The sequence below is a fragment of the Paroedura picta genome, chromosome 2 (genome assembly GCF_049243985.1).
Source record: "Paroedura picta isolate Pp20150507F chromosome 2, Ppicta_v3.0, whole genome shotgun sequence".
NCBI classification, from domain to species: Eukaryota; Metazoa; Chordata; class Lepidosauria; order Squamata; family Gekkonidae; genus Paroedura; species Paroedura picta.
This window is the reverse complement of record NC_135370.1, coordinates 127,332,432-127,352,592: the sequence shown is the minus strand read 5'-3', so window position 1 is coordinate 127,352,592 and position 20,161 is coordinate 127,332,432. Positions and strand designations below refer to the sequence as shown.

General features: G+C 46.3%; 1 protein-coding gene across 9 annotated transcripts in view; it reads right to left on the bottom strand.

Annotated features, from left to right (window-relative positions):
* The window catches only part of GALNT16 (polypeptide N-acetylgalactosaminyltransferase 16), a 203,869-nt gene that overhangs the window by 74,403 nt on the left and 109,305 nt on the right, over positions 1-20,161 (bottom strand). For all 9 annotated transcript variants that reach the window (XM_077322589.1, XM_077322593.1, XM_077322594.1 and 6 more), the window contains exon 3: positions 16,628-16,726. In XM_077322589.1, the coding sequence (XP_077178704.1) occupies positions 16,628-16,726 (99 nt within the window). The remainder of the gene's footprint in view (positions 1-16,627; positions 16,727-20,161) is intronic.

The window sequence follows — 20,161 nt, the reverse complement described above, 5'->3', positions numbered from 1 at the left end:
TCCCTCTCCCTCTCAACAGGAGAATTCCCGGAGGGATTAAAAGAGGCAGTGGTACGCTCGTTACTCAAGAAATCATCTCTAGCCATGCAGGAGTCTGACAACTATCTCCCCATTTCACACTTAGCGTTTCTGGGGAAGTTGATTGAAAGGGCTGCTGCGGACCAAATATTAGCATTCCTGGAGGAAACTTCAGCCCTTGACCCATTTCCGTCAAGCTTCCGGCCTGGACATGAGGTGGAGACAGCGCTAGTTGCCCTGACAGACTACCTCCAATGCCAGCTAGACTGGGGCGGGTCAGCGCTGCTCATACTATCAGCAGCGTTTGACACAGTAGATCACAAACTCCTAGCTCACCATCTAGCCAACACCGGAATACGGGGAATGGCCCTCAAATGGCTGAATTCCTTCCTCTGGGGCCACGGACAGAGGGTAGCAATAGGAGAGAGAATATCTAACCAATACCAGCTCAAATGTGGAGTCCCACAAGGAGCAGTCCTCTCTCCTATCTTATTTAATATCTTTATGCGCCCTCTGGCTCAGCTGGTGCAGAGGTTTGGGCTGGGTTGCCACCAATATGAGGATGACACCCAGCTCTATCTCCTGTTGGATGACTGTCCTGACTCTCCCCCAAAACCCTTAACCAGATGTCTGGAAGCCGTGACAAAATAGATCAAGCAGAGTCGCCTGAAGCTCAACCCTGTAAAGACGGAGGTCCTGTGGTTGGGTAGGAAGGGACCATGGGAGGAAGTGCATCTGCCTACCCTGGGCCAGGAACCCTGAGTGCATCTGCCCACCCTGGGTGTGACCCTGGATGCTTCCCTTACAATGGAGGCCCAGGTCACAAAGGTAGCGCGGTTGGCATTCTACCACCTCCACCAAGTTACTAGCGCCCTACCTGGACCCAGAGCACCTAGCCACAGTGATCCACGCGACAGTCACCTCTAGGCTAGAGCTCTGTAACGTGCTCTACGCAGGCCTACCCTTATCCTTGATACGGAAACTACAATTGGTGTAGAATGCTGTGGTCAGGATTCTCACAAAAACATCATGGAGATCCCAAGACTCTGCTTGATCTGGCTGGCTCCCAGTTGAATTCCGGATCAAGCTTAAGGTTCTGGTAATCAACTTTAAAGCCATATGTGGTTCGGGCCCAATGTATTTGAGAGACCGCCTCCCTGCCTATACCCCCAAAAGAGTCCTATGCTCTGCCACCTCCAAATGGCTGCGGATCCCTGGCCCCAGAGAAGCATGTCGGTCCTCAACAAGGGCCAGAGCCTTCTCGGTCCTGGCCCCCACCTGGTGGAACGAGCTCCCTGAGGAGATCAGAGCCCTGCCCGAACTTCCACAGTTCTGCAGGGTCTGCAAGAGGGAGCTCTTCCATCAGGCATTCGCTTGAGGCCGACTGACTTAGAACACCTGCTGAGCCCCCAGACGCCCCCTCCGTGACTGAAAGAACTAACCCTCAATGTTACTGTTAATTGTTATTTTTATATTATAAATGTGGTTTTCTAATCTTTTGATGCCTTATTTAAAAGTTGTTGATGTTATAGTCTATATATCGTTCCATGTAAGTTATATAATGTTAAATGTAAACCGCCCAGAGCTTCAAAGAAATGGGCGGTATAGAAATCTAAATAAATAAATACAAATAAATAACAATACTAACCTACTTTGACAGGGAAGCTGCAAGGATGACTGCTATAGTCTACAGAACACATAATCTACATTAATGCAAAGCAGTGTTATAAGGTTCTGATTTCCCTTGGATGTCTTCCGGGACAAGGTGCAGAATGCTGCAGGTGTTTGAGTTATGTCCCAGGCTATATTCTATGACAAACAGCTGGTGCTGACACACCCTGCGCAACAGCCATCTTGTACAGAGCAAGGGGTGCCAAATGAACAAGCAGTTCACGAGACACAGCTGTCTCCTGCCGTGTAAAAGCAGAGAAACAATTGGTGAGTGACAGCCATTCCCTGCAGGGAACAGGAGATCCCAAAAGGAAAGCCTTTCAGGGCAGTGTTTATAAGTTCCTGGCACATATTTATCTTCCCATTTCTTTCCCCAAGTCTGCTTCTTGGCTGGAGTTTAAAATTCAATGTGTGTAAGCTGCAAACAAATGATCTACAGGTGCTGTAAACTGAGGCCTAAAGCTTCTAGCCAAATCACTCAGCTGTAACTGCAATGGAAATGCATCACAGATAAGTTGGATCTGTGCGACCATCACTGGCCATTTACAGCTAGACACAGGGTTAGTTTTAAAGATACTTGTTCCTACTTGCATTCTTGTTCCTACTTGCATTCACGGTCAGGGCCCAGTGTACCTGAGGGACCGCCTCCCTGCCTATGCCCCTAAAAGAGATCTGCGCTCCACCGCCACCAACCGGCTAATGGTCCCTGGCCCTAAAGAAGTCCGCCTGGTCTCGACCAGGACCAGAGCATTCTCTGTTCTGGCCCCCACCTGGTGGAACGAGCTCCCGGAGGAGATCAGGGCCCTGACGGAGCTTAAACAGTTCCGCAGGGCCTGCAAAAAGGAGCTCCTCCGCCAGGCATTTGGTTGAGACCAGGCACAACCAACAGCGAATGAAGGGCCCCCGCTCCCCCCTGCTCCCCCCCGCTCCTCCCCCTCCCCCCTCTCCCCCCCTTCCTCCCAGAACTCCACCAGAGCGCTCTGGACCTGTTGTGGTATTGCACCGTTCCATCGTTATATTATTTTATTATATTGTTATACTGTTACATTATTCTGTTATATGTTTACAACCACTGTTATTAATTACTGTATGTTTTAACGAAGACTGTTTCATGTATCGTTGATTAGTTTTAATGTAAACTGCCCTGAGCCTTCGGGGAGGGCGGTATATAAATCTAAATAAAATAAATAAATAAATAAATAAATAAATAAACACTTAAGAAAATGACAGGAAACAATTGCAGATGTGCCTCTTTGTTCTAGAATGTGTCCATTTGTATGTACCAAGGCGGCCAGGTTAAGGAAGAATGCCTCCCTTTTTTCTCAGTAAAAAGGTAAAGGTATCCCCTGTGCAAGCACCAGGTCATGTCTGACCCTTGGGGTGACGCCCTCCAGCGTTTTCATGGCAGACTCAATACGGGGTGGTTTGCCAGTGCCTTCCCCAGTCATTACCGTTTACCCCCCAGCAAGCTGGGTACTCATTTTACCGACCTTGGAAGGATGGAAGGCTGAGTCAACCTTGAGCCGGCTGCTGGGATTGAACTCCCAGCCTCATGGGCAGAGCTTCAAACAGCATATCGGCTGCTTTATCACTCTGCGCCACAAGAGGCTCTTATTTATTTCTCAGTACAAGCCCCATTGTACACAGAGCTGATTGATTATTGCTGGTGTCATCACAAATCTACGCGCACACACACGATATACTAATTCTGCAGCATTTTAAAACATGATTCCTAAAGTGGAAAATCATTTCCTTAAATGAAAAGTGTTAGTTAGGGGTAAACAATTATCCAAGCATTGTAGCAATATTTCAACAACCTTAAGTATGTGTACCTTGTCCAGGATTAGTGATTCATACAGCACAAATACATTAGTGTTCACCAGGTATAAATGTTAGTATCATATTTGATGCAGCTGATCACCCTTAATTTCTGCAACCCAGTTTACAGCTAGACCTTTATGGCAGGCATATGCTCCCTCAAGCATGGTCCCTGTTTTCTGCCATCAGGTGAGCAGTTCCATGCTCCCTATCTGCAGCAGTTTACATTACCTCAACCAGCTCATCCTGCAAACAGCAACTTCAGGACCTCTCCTAGCCACTCACCAAGCTGTTGATGGTCAACAGATCCAACAGTTTTCTTTGTTTTCTCAGCTTCCAAACTCAACCACTGCAAGTTTTCAGGTAATCCTATCAGCGGCTGCATCGTTTCTCATGTGAGGCCTAGGTCTCAAGCACCTGAGGAACTTTTAGTCAGGGCACTGAAACTCTGGAACTTTCTCCCCAGGGAGATTTCTGTTTCCCACTATCATTGTCTGAATGAGCATATGACAACTGTTTTAATAATTGGCATTTCCTCACTAAAAATAATTAGCCTTCTTCTATGTATGTTTTAATGTGTTCATGTTTTATTTACTTCTTTAAATATTTTACGTTCTAAATGTTTGGAATGTGTTAGCGTTTTAATGTTCACTGCCTTTGGAAACGTGAATTGGGTGGAAAGGGAGCACAGGAATGTTTCAAACAAACAAGCAAACAAACAAACAAACAAACAAATCCTCATTTTTCAACTGGCAGCCTGGGAGACTTTAGTGGTGAAGACTTGCCCAAATGGTATCCAGTGAGATCACTTCTGGCTGCATAACCAGAAGCAAAACTGCCACCAAGACATTCTAAGATTTTGCAGAAATTCTATGGTAAAAATTAGAATTATACAAATGATGTTGCAGCAAGCCCCCCCCCCCCAGCCAATCATCATACAGAGCTGCTGCAAAGACAAAGGTTGTGGCTGGGAGGTTGCATGCCAAAGTGGATAACTGGGACTTCTCAGGCAGCCTGCAAATCCTACCATCAACCTGCTTTCACCTTCCACTAATCAGAACTATAAATATGACCATTCTTTAATATTTAATGGTGTGCTACATGCCGTACGTAACACAGATGTAATACATCAGAGCCCAGAGGGCTTCAAATCTAAAACGTAACTTTAAAAAAAGTCACTTTCTGACCTTTCCAAAATGTGGTAAAGGGAGAATCATGAAAATGAATGAAACTACTAAAGGGCTGAGATTTGCTAAATAACTATGGCGGGGGGGGGGGGGGGGTGGAATCTGAGTAATACTTCAGTTCCTGTCTCTGATCAAATATTTTCAATTTCAGCTGGGTTAAAAATGTCACAGAGGTCTTGATACAATGCATATACACCCATGAAACGGCTTCATCCCAGATCAGAGCATCGGTCTGTCAAGGTCAATACTGTGTAATGTGACAGGCAGGCAATCTCCAGGGTCTCGGGCAGGGAGGTCTTTTGCATCACTTAGTACTTGATCTTTGAGTTGAAGACACCAGGGGGTTCAAATTGCATGCAGAGTAGATGCTCCATCATTGAGCCCCCATCCCCATATATTTGATATAACAGAATAATGGAACTAAACATTTATAAAGCCTTTGGAAGTCTTCAGATCTTTACAAAAGCCTTGGAAGACAGAACAGTCTATTATCCCGCTGCTGTAGTTGGAGGACTACGCCTCAAAACGGCATGCTGAAAGCCACTTTGTAAGCTTACAGCAGAAAAGAGGTTTGAACCAGGAACTTCCAGATTCTTTCTCTTCAGTCTTTTAGCCACTACTCTAGCTCTACCTGGATAGTTATCTTCAGAAGAACCAGCGGCCCCCTGAGTTCAATAAGACGGGTTGAGTCTCACCACCTCTGAAGAAGAGGTCCCAGGGGATTTCAAGGACCACTAAAGGCAAGCGTACAAACTCATTGGGCAGTTTGAATAATTCTGGACTTAATGTTACTCGTCAATCAGATTCCCCAATGTGACATTAAACTTCTGTTTGGGAAAACATCTCTGTAATCATCTATAACCATTTAATTATATGTAATTTTCAACAGGTGCTACAGGAATGGCTAATTAATCAAAATCACATCAGCCCCTAATTGTTATGGAAGGCCTAATCCCCCAGCCATGCTTCTGGAAAGAGCCATTCCGTATTGGAAGCATGGCCACCTAGGCAGGCAACAACTCTTTTCCACCCCATCTGCTCGCCCGATATTGCTGCAGTCCTCTGCAAGCGTGCAGGAAGCCAATGCTTGGAACTGAACAGTCCCTTTCATACTTCATGTACCCCACAGCAGTTTACAGTAATTACTTAGCGGTTGGGGCACTGGCTGTGTAGGCGAATGCGGCAGCAATTACACCCAGAGTAATAATTCATGCCCAGCCTAGTGCATTCAGATCCGTTTTATTGAGATACATGGGTTACCTCAAGCACCTTGAAAATTGTGTTTGGAGTTTTTCCATTTTGACTAGAAAACCAAACAACAAGCGAACCTGAGCAGAAGGGCATGTTCTGCTTATACAGTCTTAACAACAAGGTCAAAACAACTAAGAAAACCAAACAGAGAGAAACAGAACTATTCATTGGCAATATAATAAATATAATACAAGAGTATAAGAAAGACAGTCTAATAATTAAACCAAACAGAGAGAAACAGACCTATCCAATGGCAATACAGTAAATATATTCATAAAAGAAAGAAAAGTGTCCTTTTTTGTAGTTTTCCTTATTTCTTTATTCTGTAGGACTTTTGTTACCCCTGTGCAAGCACCGGGTCATGTCTGACCCTTGGGGTGACGCCCTCTAGTGTTTTCATGGCAGACTCAATACGGGGTGGTTTGCCAGTGCCTTCCCCAGTCATTACCGTGGGGTTTACCCCCCACGGTTTACCCCCCAGCAAGCTGGGTATTCATTTTACTGACCTCGAAAGGATGGAAGGCTGAATCAATCTTGAGCCGGCTGCTGGGATTGAACTCCCAGCCTCATGGGCAGAGCTTTCAGACTGCATGTCTGCTGCCTTACCACTCTTGTGGCGCAGAGTGAAAACACTAGAGGGTGTCACTCCAAGGGTCAGACATGACCCAGTGCTTGCACAGGGGCATCAGAAGTCCTACAGAATAAAGAAATAAGGAAAACTACAAAAAAAGGACACTTTTCTTTCTTTTATGAATATATTTACTGTATTGCCATTGGATAGGTCTGTTTCTCTCTGTTTAATATAATAAATATATTCATGAAAGAAAGAAAGGTGTCCTTTTTTGTAGTTTTTCTTATTTCTATATTGCCAGTGGATAGGTCTGTTTCTCTCTGTTTGGTTTAATTATTAGACCGTCCTTCTTATACTCTTGTACAAAACAACTAAGAACCCCAAAGATATGGATTTTAACACTTGAATCACAGATACATAAAACTGTTCAATAGATCCATTATGTTGTGGAACAAAAAGCTTTCGTAACCTTGGAGTAGCGGTGTGCTTTTGTCATAAATCGATGGATTATTTAAGTTTATTACAGGACAGAATTTGATCAACTACTGATATAGCTGAGCTCGAATAAAAGCTGGATTTTTAAAAACTTTTATTCAGGGATGTTCTGTTGTACTGGAGGGCAGCGGACGCTCAGAGCTCCATGCCATCTCAGCTAGGGTGAGGGTTTAAAACCCACCTCACAGGGTGTCTGTTGTGGGGAGAGGAATGGGAAGGCGAGTGTAAGCTGCTTTCAGCCTCCTTCGGGTAGGGAAAGGCGGCATATAAGAGCCAACTCTTCTTCTTCTTCTAAGAGGAGCCAAAGGAGCCACTCCAGATTGGCCAGTGGCCAGGGTGGCAGGAGTTGAGAGCTCCACACTGCCTTGGCTGAGGGTGGCTCCTCTTGCAACGCGGTTTAAACTGAACTGCAAGAGAGGATCAGATGTGGCTGAGTGAGCTGACAGCTCCACACTGCCTCACCTGGAGATGGCTTGTCTTGCAGTTCAGTTTAAACCAAGTTGCTAGAGGTGCCAGCCCAGGATCAGCGGGGTGCAGGAGCTATCAGCTGGGGCTGTGGATGATGGGGAGAGACTCCCTGACACACACAGATTCTGGGGTTAGCTTCAAACTACACTGCATGAGAAGCCAAGCCAGTCTCAGGGTTGGGCTGGCTTTTTAAAAATCAGCGTTTTTATTCTCGGGTCCCAATTTTCTGAAAAAATACCATATGAATATTGGGATCTGGAGTTTTTCAGAAATACCAACATTTTTGCAGCTTCAACAGACCTGAACCTAAAAATCCCTATTATTTTATTTTTGCACACCCCTACTTTGGAGCCCTGTATTGGCAAGATCTCTTCTCCTGCTGTCAAGCAAAGCCTTCTGAAGGAGCCACCCTGTGAGCAGGTAAGATCGACAGCTGCATACAGTTTCTATGGTAGCAGCTCCCACCATGGGATGGCTTGCCTTGCCGGAGGAAATCAGGAAGGCTCTCACCCTTCCGTGGTTCAGAAGACTGTCAAGCAGAATGGTTCAGGAGGGCAGTTTTTAATAAAAGAAACATGGCTATTGTGTAATGGATTGATTCAGAAGGGCACTGTTATGAAAGGAACAGGATTGTAGTTGATTTCAGCATTTGCTGTATGTATGATTTTACTGTTACTGCATAATTTCCACTTCCATAACTCCATTATCTGCACTGTTTATATGTCACGTCTGGTACTTTTTTTGCATTTTCTAATTTTTACAATCCTATTGCACTATTTAGAGCTTCTTGTGGTGCAGGGTGGTAAAGCAGCCGAAATGCTGTCTGAAGCTCTGACCATGAGGCTGGGAGTTCGATCCCAGCAGCCGGCTCAAGGTTGACTCAGCCTTCCATCCTTCCGAGGTCGGTAAAATGAGTACCCAGCTTGCTGGGGGGTAAACGGTAATGACTGGGGAAGGCACTTGCAAGGCCACCCTGTATTGAATCTGCCATTAAAACGCTAGAGGGCGTCACCCCAAGGGTCAGACATGACTCGGTGCTTGCACAGGGGATATCTTTACCTTTATTGCACTATTTATTGGATGTCTTACGCTGTCTTACTGCAGTGTGGGTTAGTAGAAAATCAGACTAGGATCTAAGGAGACCCAGGTTCAAATCCTCACTCCCATGGAAACTTGCCTTTGGCCAATCACATACTCTGAGCCTATCCTATCTCATAAAACTTGTTGTGAAGGTAAGACATAGGAGAGGAGAACTATGTAAGATGCTTTGGGTCCCCATTGAAGAAAAAAGTAGGATAAAAAGGAAGTAGATTAATAAATAAAATAAGTAAAAATATTTTGCAGTCTGCCTCAAACCTCATTGAGAGAGGCCTCATTTCCCACAGGGACCTTCGTTTGCAAGGGGGTTCCATAATCAGCAATACCAAGAAAAGATGCCCCACATTAAACTCAGGGAGATGCAGACATTTCTCCAACGTGAGGGCTGTATCACTTAGACTTGTCAAACATAAACTGAGCAGGCTTAGAATAGCATGGGGTGTTGCTATCTTGTAGATGATCTCACAGCATAAAAAACTTAACCGCACGTGGTTCAAACAGCGTGTGCGGTTATATGCCATGTTAACAAGTAGATGCTGCCTATACTCTAAAATACACCATCTTCCCTAACTACATGGGTTTTATTCTTTACCAGAACCATTGCAGGAACAAGTGTGGGAAAGTGGCAAACACAGTGGGTTAGGAAATGCATAAGGCTGGTGTAGTGTTGCCAGCCTCCAGATGGGCCTGGAGGCCTCCCAGAATTACAACTGATCTCCAGACTTCTCTCAGTCTCTCTGGAGAAAAATGGCTGTTTTGTAAGGAGGGCTCTATGGCATTATGAGGTCCCTTCCTGGGATCCACTCCCAAATCTTCAGGCATTCTCTAATAGGGGATGCCAGACCCTTTCTGGGGCAGGGGGAAACCCTGGTTTGCAATTGTTCTGCCCACTTTGGGGGTTTCAGAAAGCAGGGGGAAATCTCCCTCAAAACAGCCACTTTTGCAGCAGTCCTCCCCCCTCCCCCAAACTTCCTGTATACCCTCACCGGAACCATGATGAAAGTCCCAACATGCCAACGTCACCCAGAAGAGACAGTGGCATGCTGGGGTCATTGCAGGGTGATGCTCTGGGTTCTGTGCAAAATAAGGTGACCAGATTGTCCCACTTTTGGAGGGACATCTGGGGGTACCTGGCAAATTGTACTTATGTTGAAGTTATATATATTACAATACCATTTTTGCGTTCTATGCGTTCTACGGAACTTTTTGTTGCTCCATATAGACCAAATTTTTTATCAAGAACCCCCCCCCCAGTCAATGGTGTCCCGCTTTACCAATGTTAAAATCTGGTCACCTTAGTGCAAAACCCTATGTTTTTTTTACCACAGAGTTCCCCAAAAGCCAGAGCATACCAGTGTCACTTCAGGGTGATGTCAACATTCCAGATGCTCTTCAGGGTTTGGGTAAGTGGGGGGGGGGAGCTCAGGAGAGCACCCCCCTCCCCTCCCAACAGCGCAGTGGCACTTGGCAACCCTTTTCCCAACCCAGAGTTGGCAACCCTTTCTGGGGGACCCTGCAATAATATTTCATCAGAATGTTATGTTTGTCCCTGTTCAGTGCTGTCTCAGGATTGGTTTACTCACTGAATAAATGGGATGTTTGCCCTGTGCTCTATTCTTCTCCTGACTCTTCCCTGATCTTAGCATGCTATCCAAAACCATATCTGGTTCAGTCATAATTGTCCACCTGCAGGTCATCCCTGTGTTTTTAACAATTCAAGGTGTGGTATATCACTGACGGCTCTTTGACTCCTCCTATAAATTGTTCTAATCATTATTTATATGCTGGATGAGCCAGAGAGCCAGTTTGGTGTAGTGGTTAGGAGTGCGGACTTCTAATCTGGCATGCCGGGTTCGATTCTGCGCTCCCCCACATGCAGCCAGCTGGATGACCTTGGGCTCGCCACGGCACTGATAAAACTGTTCTGACTGAGCAGTGATATCAGCGCTCTCCCAGCCTCACCCACCCACAGGGTGTCTGTTGTGGGGAGAGGAATGGGAAGGCGACTGTAAGCTGCTTTGGGCCTCCTTTGGGTAGGGAAAAGCGGCATATAAGAACCAACTCTTCTTCTTCTTCATATTTCATGGGGAAAGGCCTGGGTGCTCTGAACCATACGAGAGCATCAGAATAGAATGGAACCACAGGTTTCACCAGAGGTTTGCCTGAGGACCTCTTAGAAATACTAACCTATAATTCTGGGAAGCTGAAATGAAGCAACTGACCGTGTGCATCTGCAGAATGCCCTTGCTACCCACCAGTTTTTATCCACAAAAACATTTTAAAAGAAAGGCCAAGTAACTTCAATTCCTTTTATTCCTAGTCAAGTGTAGTTGGTTTCTGATTGGACTCAGAGAAGTTAGGAATCCTGAGTTCAGTTTGAGCTGGAATTCTTTAGGCAAATGAAAGTGAATTATAAACCACAAGGAGGGAGGAGATAAGAGTTCTAGACAGACCTGTCAGCAATATAGAAATGATGCCCTAGGAACAATACCTGCCAAGTGAAGTGCTGCATATCCCATACTGTAGTGCTGCGTCCTGAATAGTTCAGCTAGACTTCTGTGTAGTCTCAGTGCCTCTGCCTCAGCACTGGCCATATTTTAAAATACAGCAAAGCAACTGCCAGATTGTGTGTCATTAAAAAAACCCAGCAAATTATCAGTAATCAAATGATTGTTTTTCTTCCAGGGGAAAACAATGCCACTGTCTTAGGCATGCCCAGCCCTGGTCTGAAAACACCCATTAGTTCAGAACATTTTATACTCCCCAGCTGCAATCTTCTCAATGCCAACGGCTGATTGCAAGAGATTTGTTCTGCTTTCACTAGTGTGCAAAACCATCCTTGTATTTATGAAGGCCAGCTCAGCCGCACTTGAAAGACCCTGTTATTTATTCACAAAGCAGTTTTCTGCAAGACCCCAAGACCTGGAGTGAGGCAAACTAGTTCCAATGAATAATGCATCACTGCCAGAGGTACCCTCAGCTGCCTTCCAGCTGAGATACACTCTGCCTCTCTCTCTCTCTCTCTCTTTCTCTCTCTCTCTCTCCCTCCCCTCCCTGTCTCCCCAATCTCTCCATCCACAGAGAAAGTATTACTCTAACTAGGCTGACTGTTTAAAGGAGACTCTGTGTGAATTTTTTAATATCACAAAGAAAACAGAAGATGTTTTCTCAGGAAAAACAAAGTATAAACAATCTTATTGTATTTTCTATCCTAGTAAGATACTGGAGAAACTGGCAGTTGCAAACATTTCTTTACTACAAAAGAAAAACAAAACAAACAGCTGGGCCAGAGATGTACACAGGCATACATAAAAAGGAGAATTGAAGTCAGGAAGTGCAATTTCCCTACATATCTCAACCTTCTCCTGGGCAGATGTTAAGGAAAACTGGCTCACTTTACTCTCAGTAAAAAAAAACAACAACCAAAAAACCATTGTTTAGAGCCAGAGTCAGCATAACTACTGGGAGGTCCCCCCCCCCCAGAATAACATAGGCATTATAAGGGTAAAGGGGGGGGGGTCTGTGATGGACAGTACTGAAACAGTAAGATTCCAAGTGCTGAAGAAACAGAAATAAGTAAGTGAAGGGTTAAAATTCCTCCCTAAGAGAGATTCAAATGAATAGCTGTGTTGGTCTGAAGTAGCACAATAAAATCAGAGTCCAGTAGCACCTTTAAGACCAACAAAGATTTATTCAAGGTGTGAGCTTTCGGTTGCAAGCACTCTTCGTCAGACTAAGAACTGACCATCATAACAGTAGGAATATATAAGCAAAAGTTAATCCTGTTACATTAGTACACTGTGTCACAGCATCCACATACAGCCACATGATAATTCCCTGCCAAACCAGCCAATCAGACCCCTCGAACCCATTTATAGTTCACAAAGACATATCAGAAATTAAACTGTCAAAGCCAGTGATCCACTAAGAGAAAGAGTGAGCAACAGGCATCTCCAAGCGCTCTGATAGGCCAGCAACAGCTGAGAGGGAATTTGTTGTGTATGCAGACAGTCTGCTCAAGAGCTGCAGTATGCAAATGAAGGGTCCTAATGTGACCAATGAGTGACTTGTATTAGGATTCTGTTATAGATCAATCAGATGGTTCCATTAAGGGCCTTGATGGGCCAGTTCAAATGTATATAAGTTCCATGAGTACTTATATTTGCTGTTTGGTGTTCTAGTTGATGTTGGGTTTGAATAAAGAGGTGTTGGATTTGAAGAAACTGCGCCTGTGTCTCGCCCAACCCATAGACTTAAGAGAATTGATCAAGTAGCTGTGTGTCGCAGGGAAAAACTGGCTGACTGGCATACTGAAAGAACCTGTCTATACTTAGCTGAACATCTGCTCTGAGGAGAAATTTTAGTTAAAGGAAAGAATCTTTACTAAAGGCTGAAAGCTAATCTACACAGTGTCTGGAGAATTGAGGCAGATATTTTGCCAGAAGGTCTTTGGGGAGTTAGATGATACTCCCAATTCAGGCCAAGGGGAGAGGGGAGAATTCTTCTAAGGAAAGGAGAAACCCTGCCCAGTAAAAAAGAGGAACTCATGTATGTGGATTTCCTTAGACCTGTGTGAGAGAAAGCTTGCTTCAGATACCTCAGAAGCTAGAGGGATACTGGAACTTCTACAAAGGGAAAATTGGGGGTATTAGCAGAAGGTTACCTTCCTTGGAGTTCATAAGAGCTCACATATACAAACAAAACTGACTTGTTTGGATAAACATAGTGATTCCTTCTGAGCCTTTAAGATGTTCTAATTTAATTAGAAACACTTTATAATAAACCAAGCTTATACCAGCTATCTTACATGACAATCTTCCATGTTAAAAAAGGCAAATCTCCATTGTGTGGAATCAACAATGCAGGTCTGTGTACTGCTTATGAAGCCCATTATGTTTGTTGCTTTGACTGCAAAACCCATTTTTTCCCTCCCCCTTTCCATCTGCTGCATAATCCCTGGTAAGTGTCCTGAATTGCTCTTGGGAATTTCCTAAATTCCTTGCCAGCCCATCCAGAAAGGAGTCAGATAGACATGTTGTCCTCTCAGGAATTTTTCATTTTAAACATCTATCTGTTCAGTATCAGGGAGAAGCTGATTAGACCCCAGCTTAGGTACATGATAGGCTTTTCACAATTCTCAAATAGCCTTTTCACAATCCTCAATCTAGTCTTTTAAGACACTGACCAATTGTTCACATGCCAGTAACTCTGCAGATATTATGTTTATATTCCATTCACACAAACCAAGAGACCACCAGCATCATGTATTGGGAGCATACAAATCTCCATGTTGTGTCTGATATGTGTGCTCGCCCTCTAATATAGACTAGGCAATATGTGGATTTTCCATGAGGATACAGTTTCTGTTCATGCAAGCCAGAACCCTAGAATATCACAGTTCTGGTTCATGTGAATGGAAGCTTTCCTTGCATAGAAAATTGATGTATTTCCCAATTCACACAATACAGAGATCTTGCGTATCAGGGGCACTAGTGATTTGAGTAAAATAACGTCTACACAGTTGGGAATATATGGATCTGATTTTGGCCTATCCTGAATTTTATTTTCAGTTAAATGGTGGAATTCTAGTGCCTGCCTTATTCAGGGTTCAGATTCAGATTGTTTTAGCTTCCTTTTTGGAGGGTGCTGTAAAAGAGATTTTTTGTTCTAGAGTCTAGATAACAGTGTGCTTGGTACTCAGACCTTTTATGCCCTGAGATGGGATTTTGGGAAATGGTCTCTTAAAACACTGTAATTAATGCAAGTAGACCCACACATACACACCCCATTGAGAAGACAGCTTTCTAGAAACATCTTTTCATTACATTTTGCATCTGAAGTGATCTTAATTAAGTGGGGTTGAATCCATTGCATTAGTGCAGTGGTCCCCAACCTGCGGTCCGCGGCCCAGTGCCGGGCCGTGAAGGTCATGGTGCCGGGCCGTGGTTCCCTCTCCCCGCCCCCCCGCAGTAAAAAACTTCCCAGGCCGCAAGCTTGTGGCCCGGGAAGCTTCTTACTGCGGGAGGGGGGGGAGAGGGAATCGGGGTGTCTGGGATGGGGTCGCCGGAGGGACGGGGCCTTTGCCGGGAGCCCAGCCCGAGGGGGCCGCTGACTTGCCTGCCTCCGGGCTCCTTCGTCCTCCGCCTCTTGCCTCGGCCCCGCCTCCACCGCCGCTCCACGCTTGGCTCCCGGTGAGGCCGGGCCATGTCGGGGCTGCTGGGCAAGCTGTTCGCGACGGGCCCGGGCAGGTAGGCCGCCGGGAAGGGGCCTTCTCCGCAGGAGAAAGTGCCGTGCATGCGCAATGCACGGCCACGCATGCGCGATATGCGGGCGGGGCAGTTGCCCTGCCGGTCCCCAGCCGAAAAAAGGTTGGGGACCACTGCATTAGTGGATTTCAATCTCTATATCTACCTACCTACTTAAATCCCCTGATGCAGCGGTCCCCAACCTTCATCTGGTCGGGGACCGCCTCCGGGGGTGAGGGAGAGCCAGTGGCCCGGTTGCCGCAGTTGCTCAAAGACGCGCACGCGCGGAACTGCCGCACATGCGCGTTTTGGCCACCAGGTGGCACTAACACGCATGTGCAGTTCCGCGCGTGCGCGTTAGTGTCGCTTGCGCGCTGGCTGGTGCGCTGGCTGCCACACCGGCTGCCGCACTGGCTGCTGCACCGGCTGCCGTGCCGGCCTCTTTCCCCCCCTCTTGCTGCAGGGGAGGGAAGCAGGCACGGCCGCTGGCGGCCCGGTACGATGGCCTTTACGGCCCGGTACCGGGCCACGGACCGGGGGTTGGGGACCCCTGCCCTGATGTACTCTCTGCTACTGATAAACAAGTAATTTGATTTATTTAAGAAACTGTGGTACCCCAAATGCCGAGAAGGCTAAAACAAAAATCTATTTGATGATAACTGATGAGTATAAGGGATTAATTGGGGTATTTTTAAAATTTTAGCAGGCTACCAGTACAAACTTAGGTTGTAAACAAATCAAAAACTGTTTTGAGCCCCAGATGCAACTGTACAAATACAAACACTGCTTGGGATATAAATGAGTGTATAAGACACAGGACAAGTTACATGAACTACTAGTGCATGAGAACAGATTCGAAAAACTGCAGATTTGTATTAATACAACAATCTTTAAAGCTAGACCCTAGCCAACATAACTTGGAGAGTGAGCATCTAGAGGGGCCCCATGGGCAGGTGCTGGACCTGACATAATCACTGCTAGCCAGGAGGAAGAAGGAAAATATCTTGGTGGACATGGTGAGATTTAGTAGGTGGGTGGTGATAATAGGTGTGGAGCAGTATGCTCCACTTCCCAGGTCTCCTGGTGACCAGAACAGCCAACCAATGACCCTCAGGATACCTGGAAGAAGGCACCATGCCTCTCCAGTTGCTGGGGAAATGATATCCAAACAAGGCTCTGAGTTTTTACAAGGCTGTAGAATGTGGGCTATTTAAATCCTTAGTGCCAGGATTCAAGGAACAGATATCAGACTAGAGCCCTGAACACTGAAGAAGAAGAAGAGTTGGTTCTTATATGCCGCTTTTCCCTACCCGAAGGAGGCTCAAAGCGGCTTACAGTCACCTTCCCATTCCTCTCCCCACAACAGACACCCTGTAGGTTAGGTGAGGCTGAGAGAGCGCTGATATCACTGCTTGGTCAGAACAGTTTTATCAGTGCCGTGGCGAGCCCAAGGTCACCCAGCTGGCTGCGTGTGGGGGGGAGCAGGATTGAACCTGGCATGCCAGATTAGAAGTCCGCACTCCTAACCACTACACCAAACTGGCTCTCACTGAGCAAAACAGAGGCAGCATCTGACAGGAGGAGGGCAAACGGGGTGGAATAAAACCTCTACCCTATTCTACAGCTCCAACATAGGACCCTCATATGCCAAACATTTCTCCCTAGCAATGGTGCTTAGGATAGCAGCTTTACAAATAACCAAATCCTTGTTCATACAGACATACACTTATTTGATTTCATGCGTTTTACTTCCAAGTGCTTATGAGGGCAACCTCTCCCGCCTAAAATCCCAAAGCATGCTTTACCTCTTCACTGTGCGGAGCAAAGTGGAGCGAGCCTCATTGTGAAAAGTTATGATGATGCTGGTTGCTGGCAAGTCTGCCCCATAGTGTACAGAGGTGCACCTGTAACAGAGGAAGAGAGAATTTTCATCAAGGCAGACGTCCAAACAGGGCATTTGCCAATAAGAAAAAGACCCATATCTGCTGCCAGACTCACGGATCCTCGTGCGACTATTTACCAGGCAGCTGATAACTGCGTGCTGAAGCCATGCCAACACACAGTTTTCCACACAGCTTCTTTTACTGGAGTGCAATTCATCATATGCTGGCAATGCTGACAGCAGGGCTTAATATCCATTGGATTACAGCTGCCAGTAACATCAGTTAACAAGCAGGTCTGCTTCCAATTCTATTAAGAAAAGAGATGGCATCCATCTAAATTTTCGGAATCTCACTACGTGTCTGCTCTGCATGAGAAGGTAAGGTGGGTGGGAAAAGAGAGACAGGAGCCATCTCTGATTCTACACAAATCTGCTGGGAACAGCACACCATACGTGGCCCCAAAGCTACCAGTCAGGGGGCAGCATGTAATATAGGGCTCAGCAGCAACCAAAAGGCAGCAGTGGCCCAGATACTTACCGGCAGGAGTCCCACGATGGCTCTGGGGATGGGCCATGGCTAGGCTAGCTCGGCCTTCTGAGAAGGGGGACCTTACGAAGGCCACACATGTTTTAGTCACCTTTCACAGCAAGCGGCCTCTACCCCCATTAACTTACTGAGGAGGTGTCAGGAAGAAGTTCCTGACAATTAGAGCGGTTTCTCAGTGGAACAGGCTTCCTCGGGAGGTGGCAGGTTCTCCATCTTTGGAAATTTTTAAACAGAGGCTGGATAGCCATCTGACGGAGAGGCTGATTCTGTGAAGACTCAAGGGGGTGGCAGGTTACAATGGATGAGCGATTGGGATGTGAGTGTCCTGCATAGTGCAGGGGGTTGGACTTGATGACCCATGAGGACCCTTCCAACTCTATCATTCTATGATACTGAGAGTCATTACACTCCTAAATCATCGAATTTCCCATTGCAATCCACAGAGAAAATAGTTAATTTCAAGCACTGTCTCCAGCTGAAGATAATTCAGCAGAAGTTACCACATTTCTTACTATAAATCTCTCAGAAAGGGAACAGGGGAAAGCTCTTTATGGGGGAAGCAAGAGGATGACATCATGTAGATCCCTGAAGTGAAAAGGCCTTCACTGATGACTCACAACACAGTCAAGAGGATGGCAACATTTAAATGCCTTACAGTGAAAGGAAGACTAATGTGAAATACACGCCTGCCTAGCCACTTTCTTGAAAGGCTGTCCTAATGTTTGGCCTAGAGTGGATTGAGAGATTGTGAAGCTGGAGGGGGATTCAATTGCATGCCTCTGTAAATATATCTTTTGCGGACTATGTGAATATTATGGATAACCTCGACCAGAATGTGATGATGTTCTTATGGAGAAATTTATTGATTGATTTGATTTGAGGCTGCCCCTCCCTGCACGGCAGGCTTGGGGTGGCTTACATTGGATGAAATGTTCTTATTAGTCAGTCATTTAAAACAAAGAAATGTTAAGTATGTAAAAGTCCTAGTAAAACTCTGAAACTATATCACTGCATACTCATCCTACCCGAAAAAGGTCAGAGCTACTTGGCTCAACTGCCTTCCACAGCTGTTGCTTGGTTTGAGAACTCAAGGCAGGCAGAACTCAGCCTATTTTGTTGTTGTTGTTATGTGCGAAGTCGTGTCCGACCCATTGCGACCCCATGGACAATGATCCTCCAGGCCTTCCTGTCCTCTACCATTCCCCGGAGTCCATTGAGCCTATTTACCTCTGCCTATTTACGCAACCCCTGGCTTGTCAATCGAGCCACAGGGCAGGAGGTTCACAGACCAACCCACTCCTTCTTCCAGGGAAATAATTTACCATCACTGTATTTCTTCCACCTCTGGAAAAGTCAAACCTTTGGGTGGATGCATGGAAGGGCATACAGTCACTGGGATATCAGCATAATCAATACATATATATATATTTTTGACAACTTTTCTTTTTAGGTAAGCATATATATTTTTTGCAATGACATTATAGTTCAGTGTAAGAAATCACACCCTCAGAATATATCTTCCTTGATCCAGCATTCCAGTGTTCCCTAAAAGGATATCTGGTAATCTGTCACTTCTTCTGACGGTGCTCTAAAGGCAAACTTTCACTTCATGGAGGGTCCTGGCAGCCTTCAGGACTTTCCCCTTGCTCTGTCACATCAGTCAGTTGTTTAGAACCAGTTCCACCTGGTCAGTTTTGCATTGTTCTGAGTCAGCCATTCTGGATGCTCAAGCCATTTGATTCCTGCACTGGAAAGTCATCGCGTGAAACAAGAATATGATCACCTTAGAGAATGGCTTTTCACTCTTCTGGGACTTCTCAGAAGTAATTTTTCCATCTAATTTGCCACTCAATGGTGGCTCCTGGATAAAAACGTTCTCTCTCCAGCAAACAGAAAGCATCTTTACACCGCTCCGCGGGAGCGGTATAAATAAAGCAGTAAGAGGTGTAGGGGAGGGCTCAGTCCGGGATTGGGGGAGCAATGATTGGCCCCTTCCCCCCAGACTGACAAGTGGAGGGCCCAATTGGCTGGTGCTTTGCACATAGCATGGCTGGCAATTGGCCCCTTGCCCCCGGACTGATGAGTTGGGATGTGTAAAGCACCTCCTGACCCAACCACCCCCCAAGCTGCGCCGCTTTCAGCCAACAGCTCATTATGCAGCTGCCCACCAACAAGGCAGGTAGCCACCCACCCTTCTCAACCCTGCCCTCTTCCCCCCCTTGCCACTCAACCCCACGCTCCGCTGCTTCCCTGCCCCCAAACACACAGCCACCCACCCTTCTCAGCCTCCAACTCTTCCCCCTCGCCACTCACCCCCGTGCTCTGCCACCGCCGCTTCCCTGCCCCCAAACACACAGCCACCCACAATTTTCAACCCCAACTCTTCCCCCCTCGCCACTCACCCCTATGCTCCGCCGCCGCCGCTTCCCTGCCCCCAAACACACAGCCACCCACCCTTCTCAACCCCCAACTCTTCCCCCACCCCCCTCTAGTGACTCGCACCTCTGCCCAGCGGACCCTTCCCCTCCTTCTGTCCACCCCTGCCCCATCCCCTTTCATGACACCTACCTGCCTGCCTGCCTGCTTTCCAGAATTCAATTTCTCCTTCCTTCCTTCCTTCCTTCCTTCCTTCCTTCCTTCCTTCCTTCCTTCCTTCCTTCCTTCCTTCCTTCCTTCCTTCCTTCCTTCCTTCCTTCCTCAATTTCTCTCCTTTCTGCCTCTTTCTCTCCCTCTCACTTGCTCTCTTTCTGTCTTCCTGCCTTTCTTTATGCATTTCTTCTTTCTAGCCATCCATCCACTCACCCACCCCGCTAGTGCCTGCTGTATTTTTCGTACAGCGGGCTTAATTTCTAGAACTGTATATTGATTGAAAAGGAATTATTCCATTGTCGTACTATACAACATACTGTC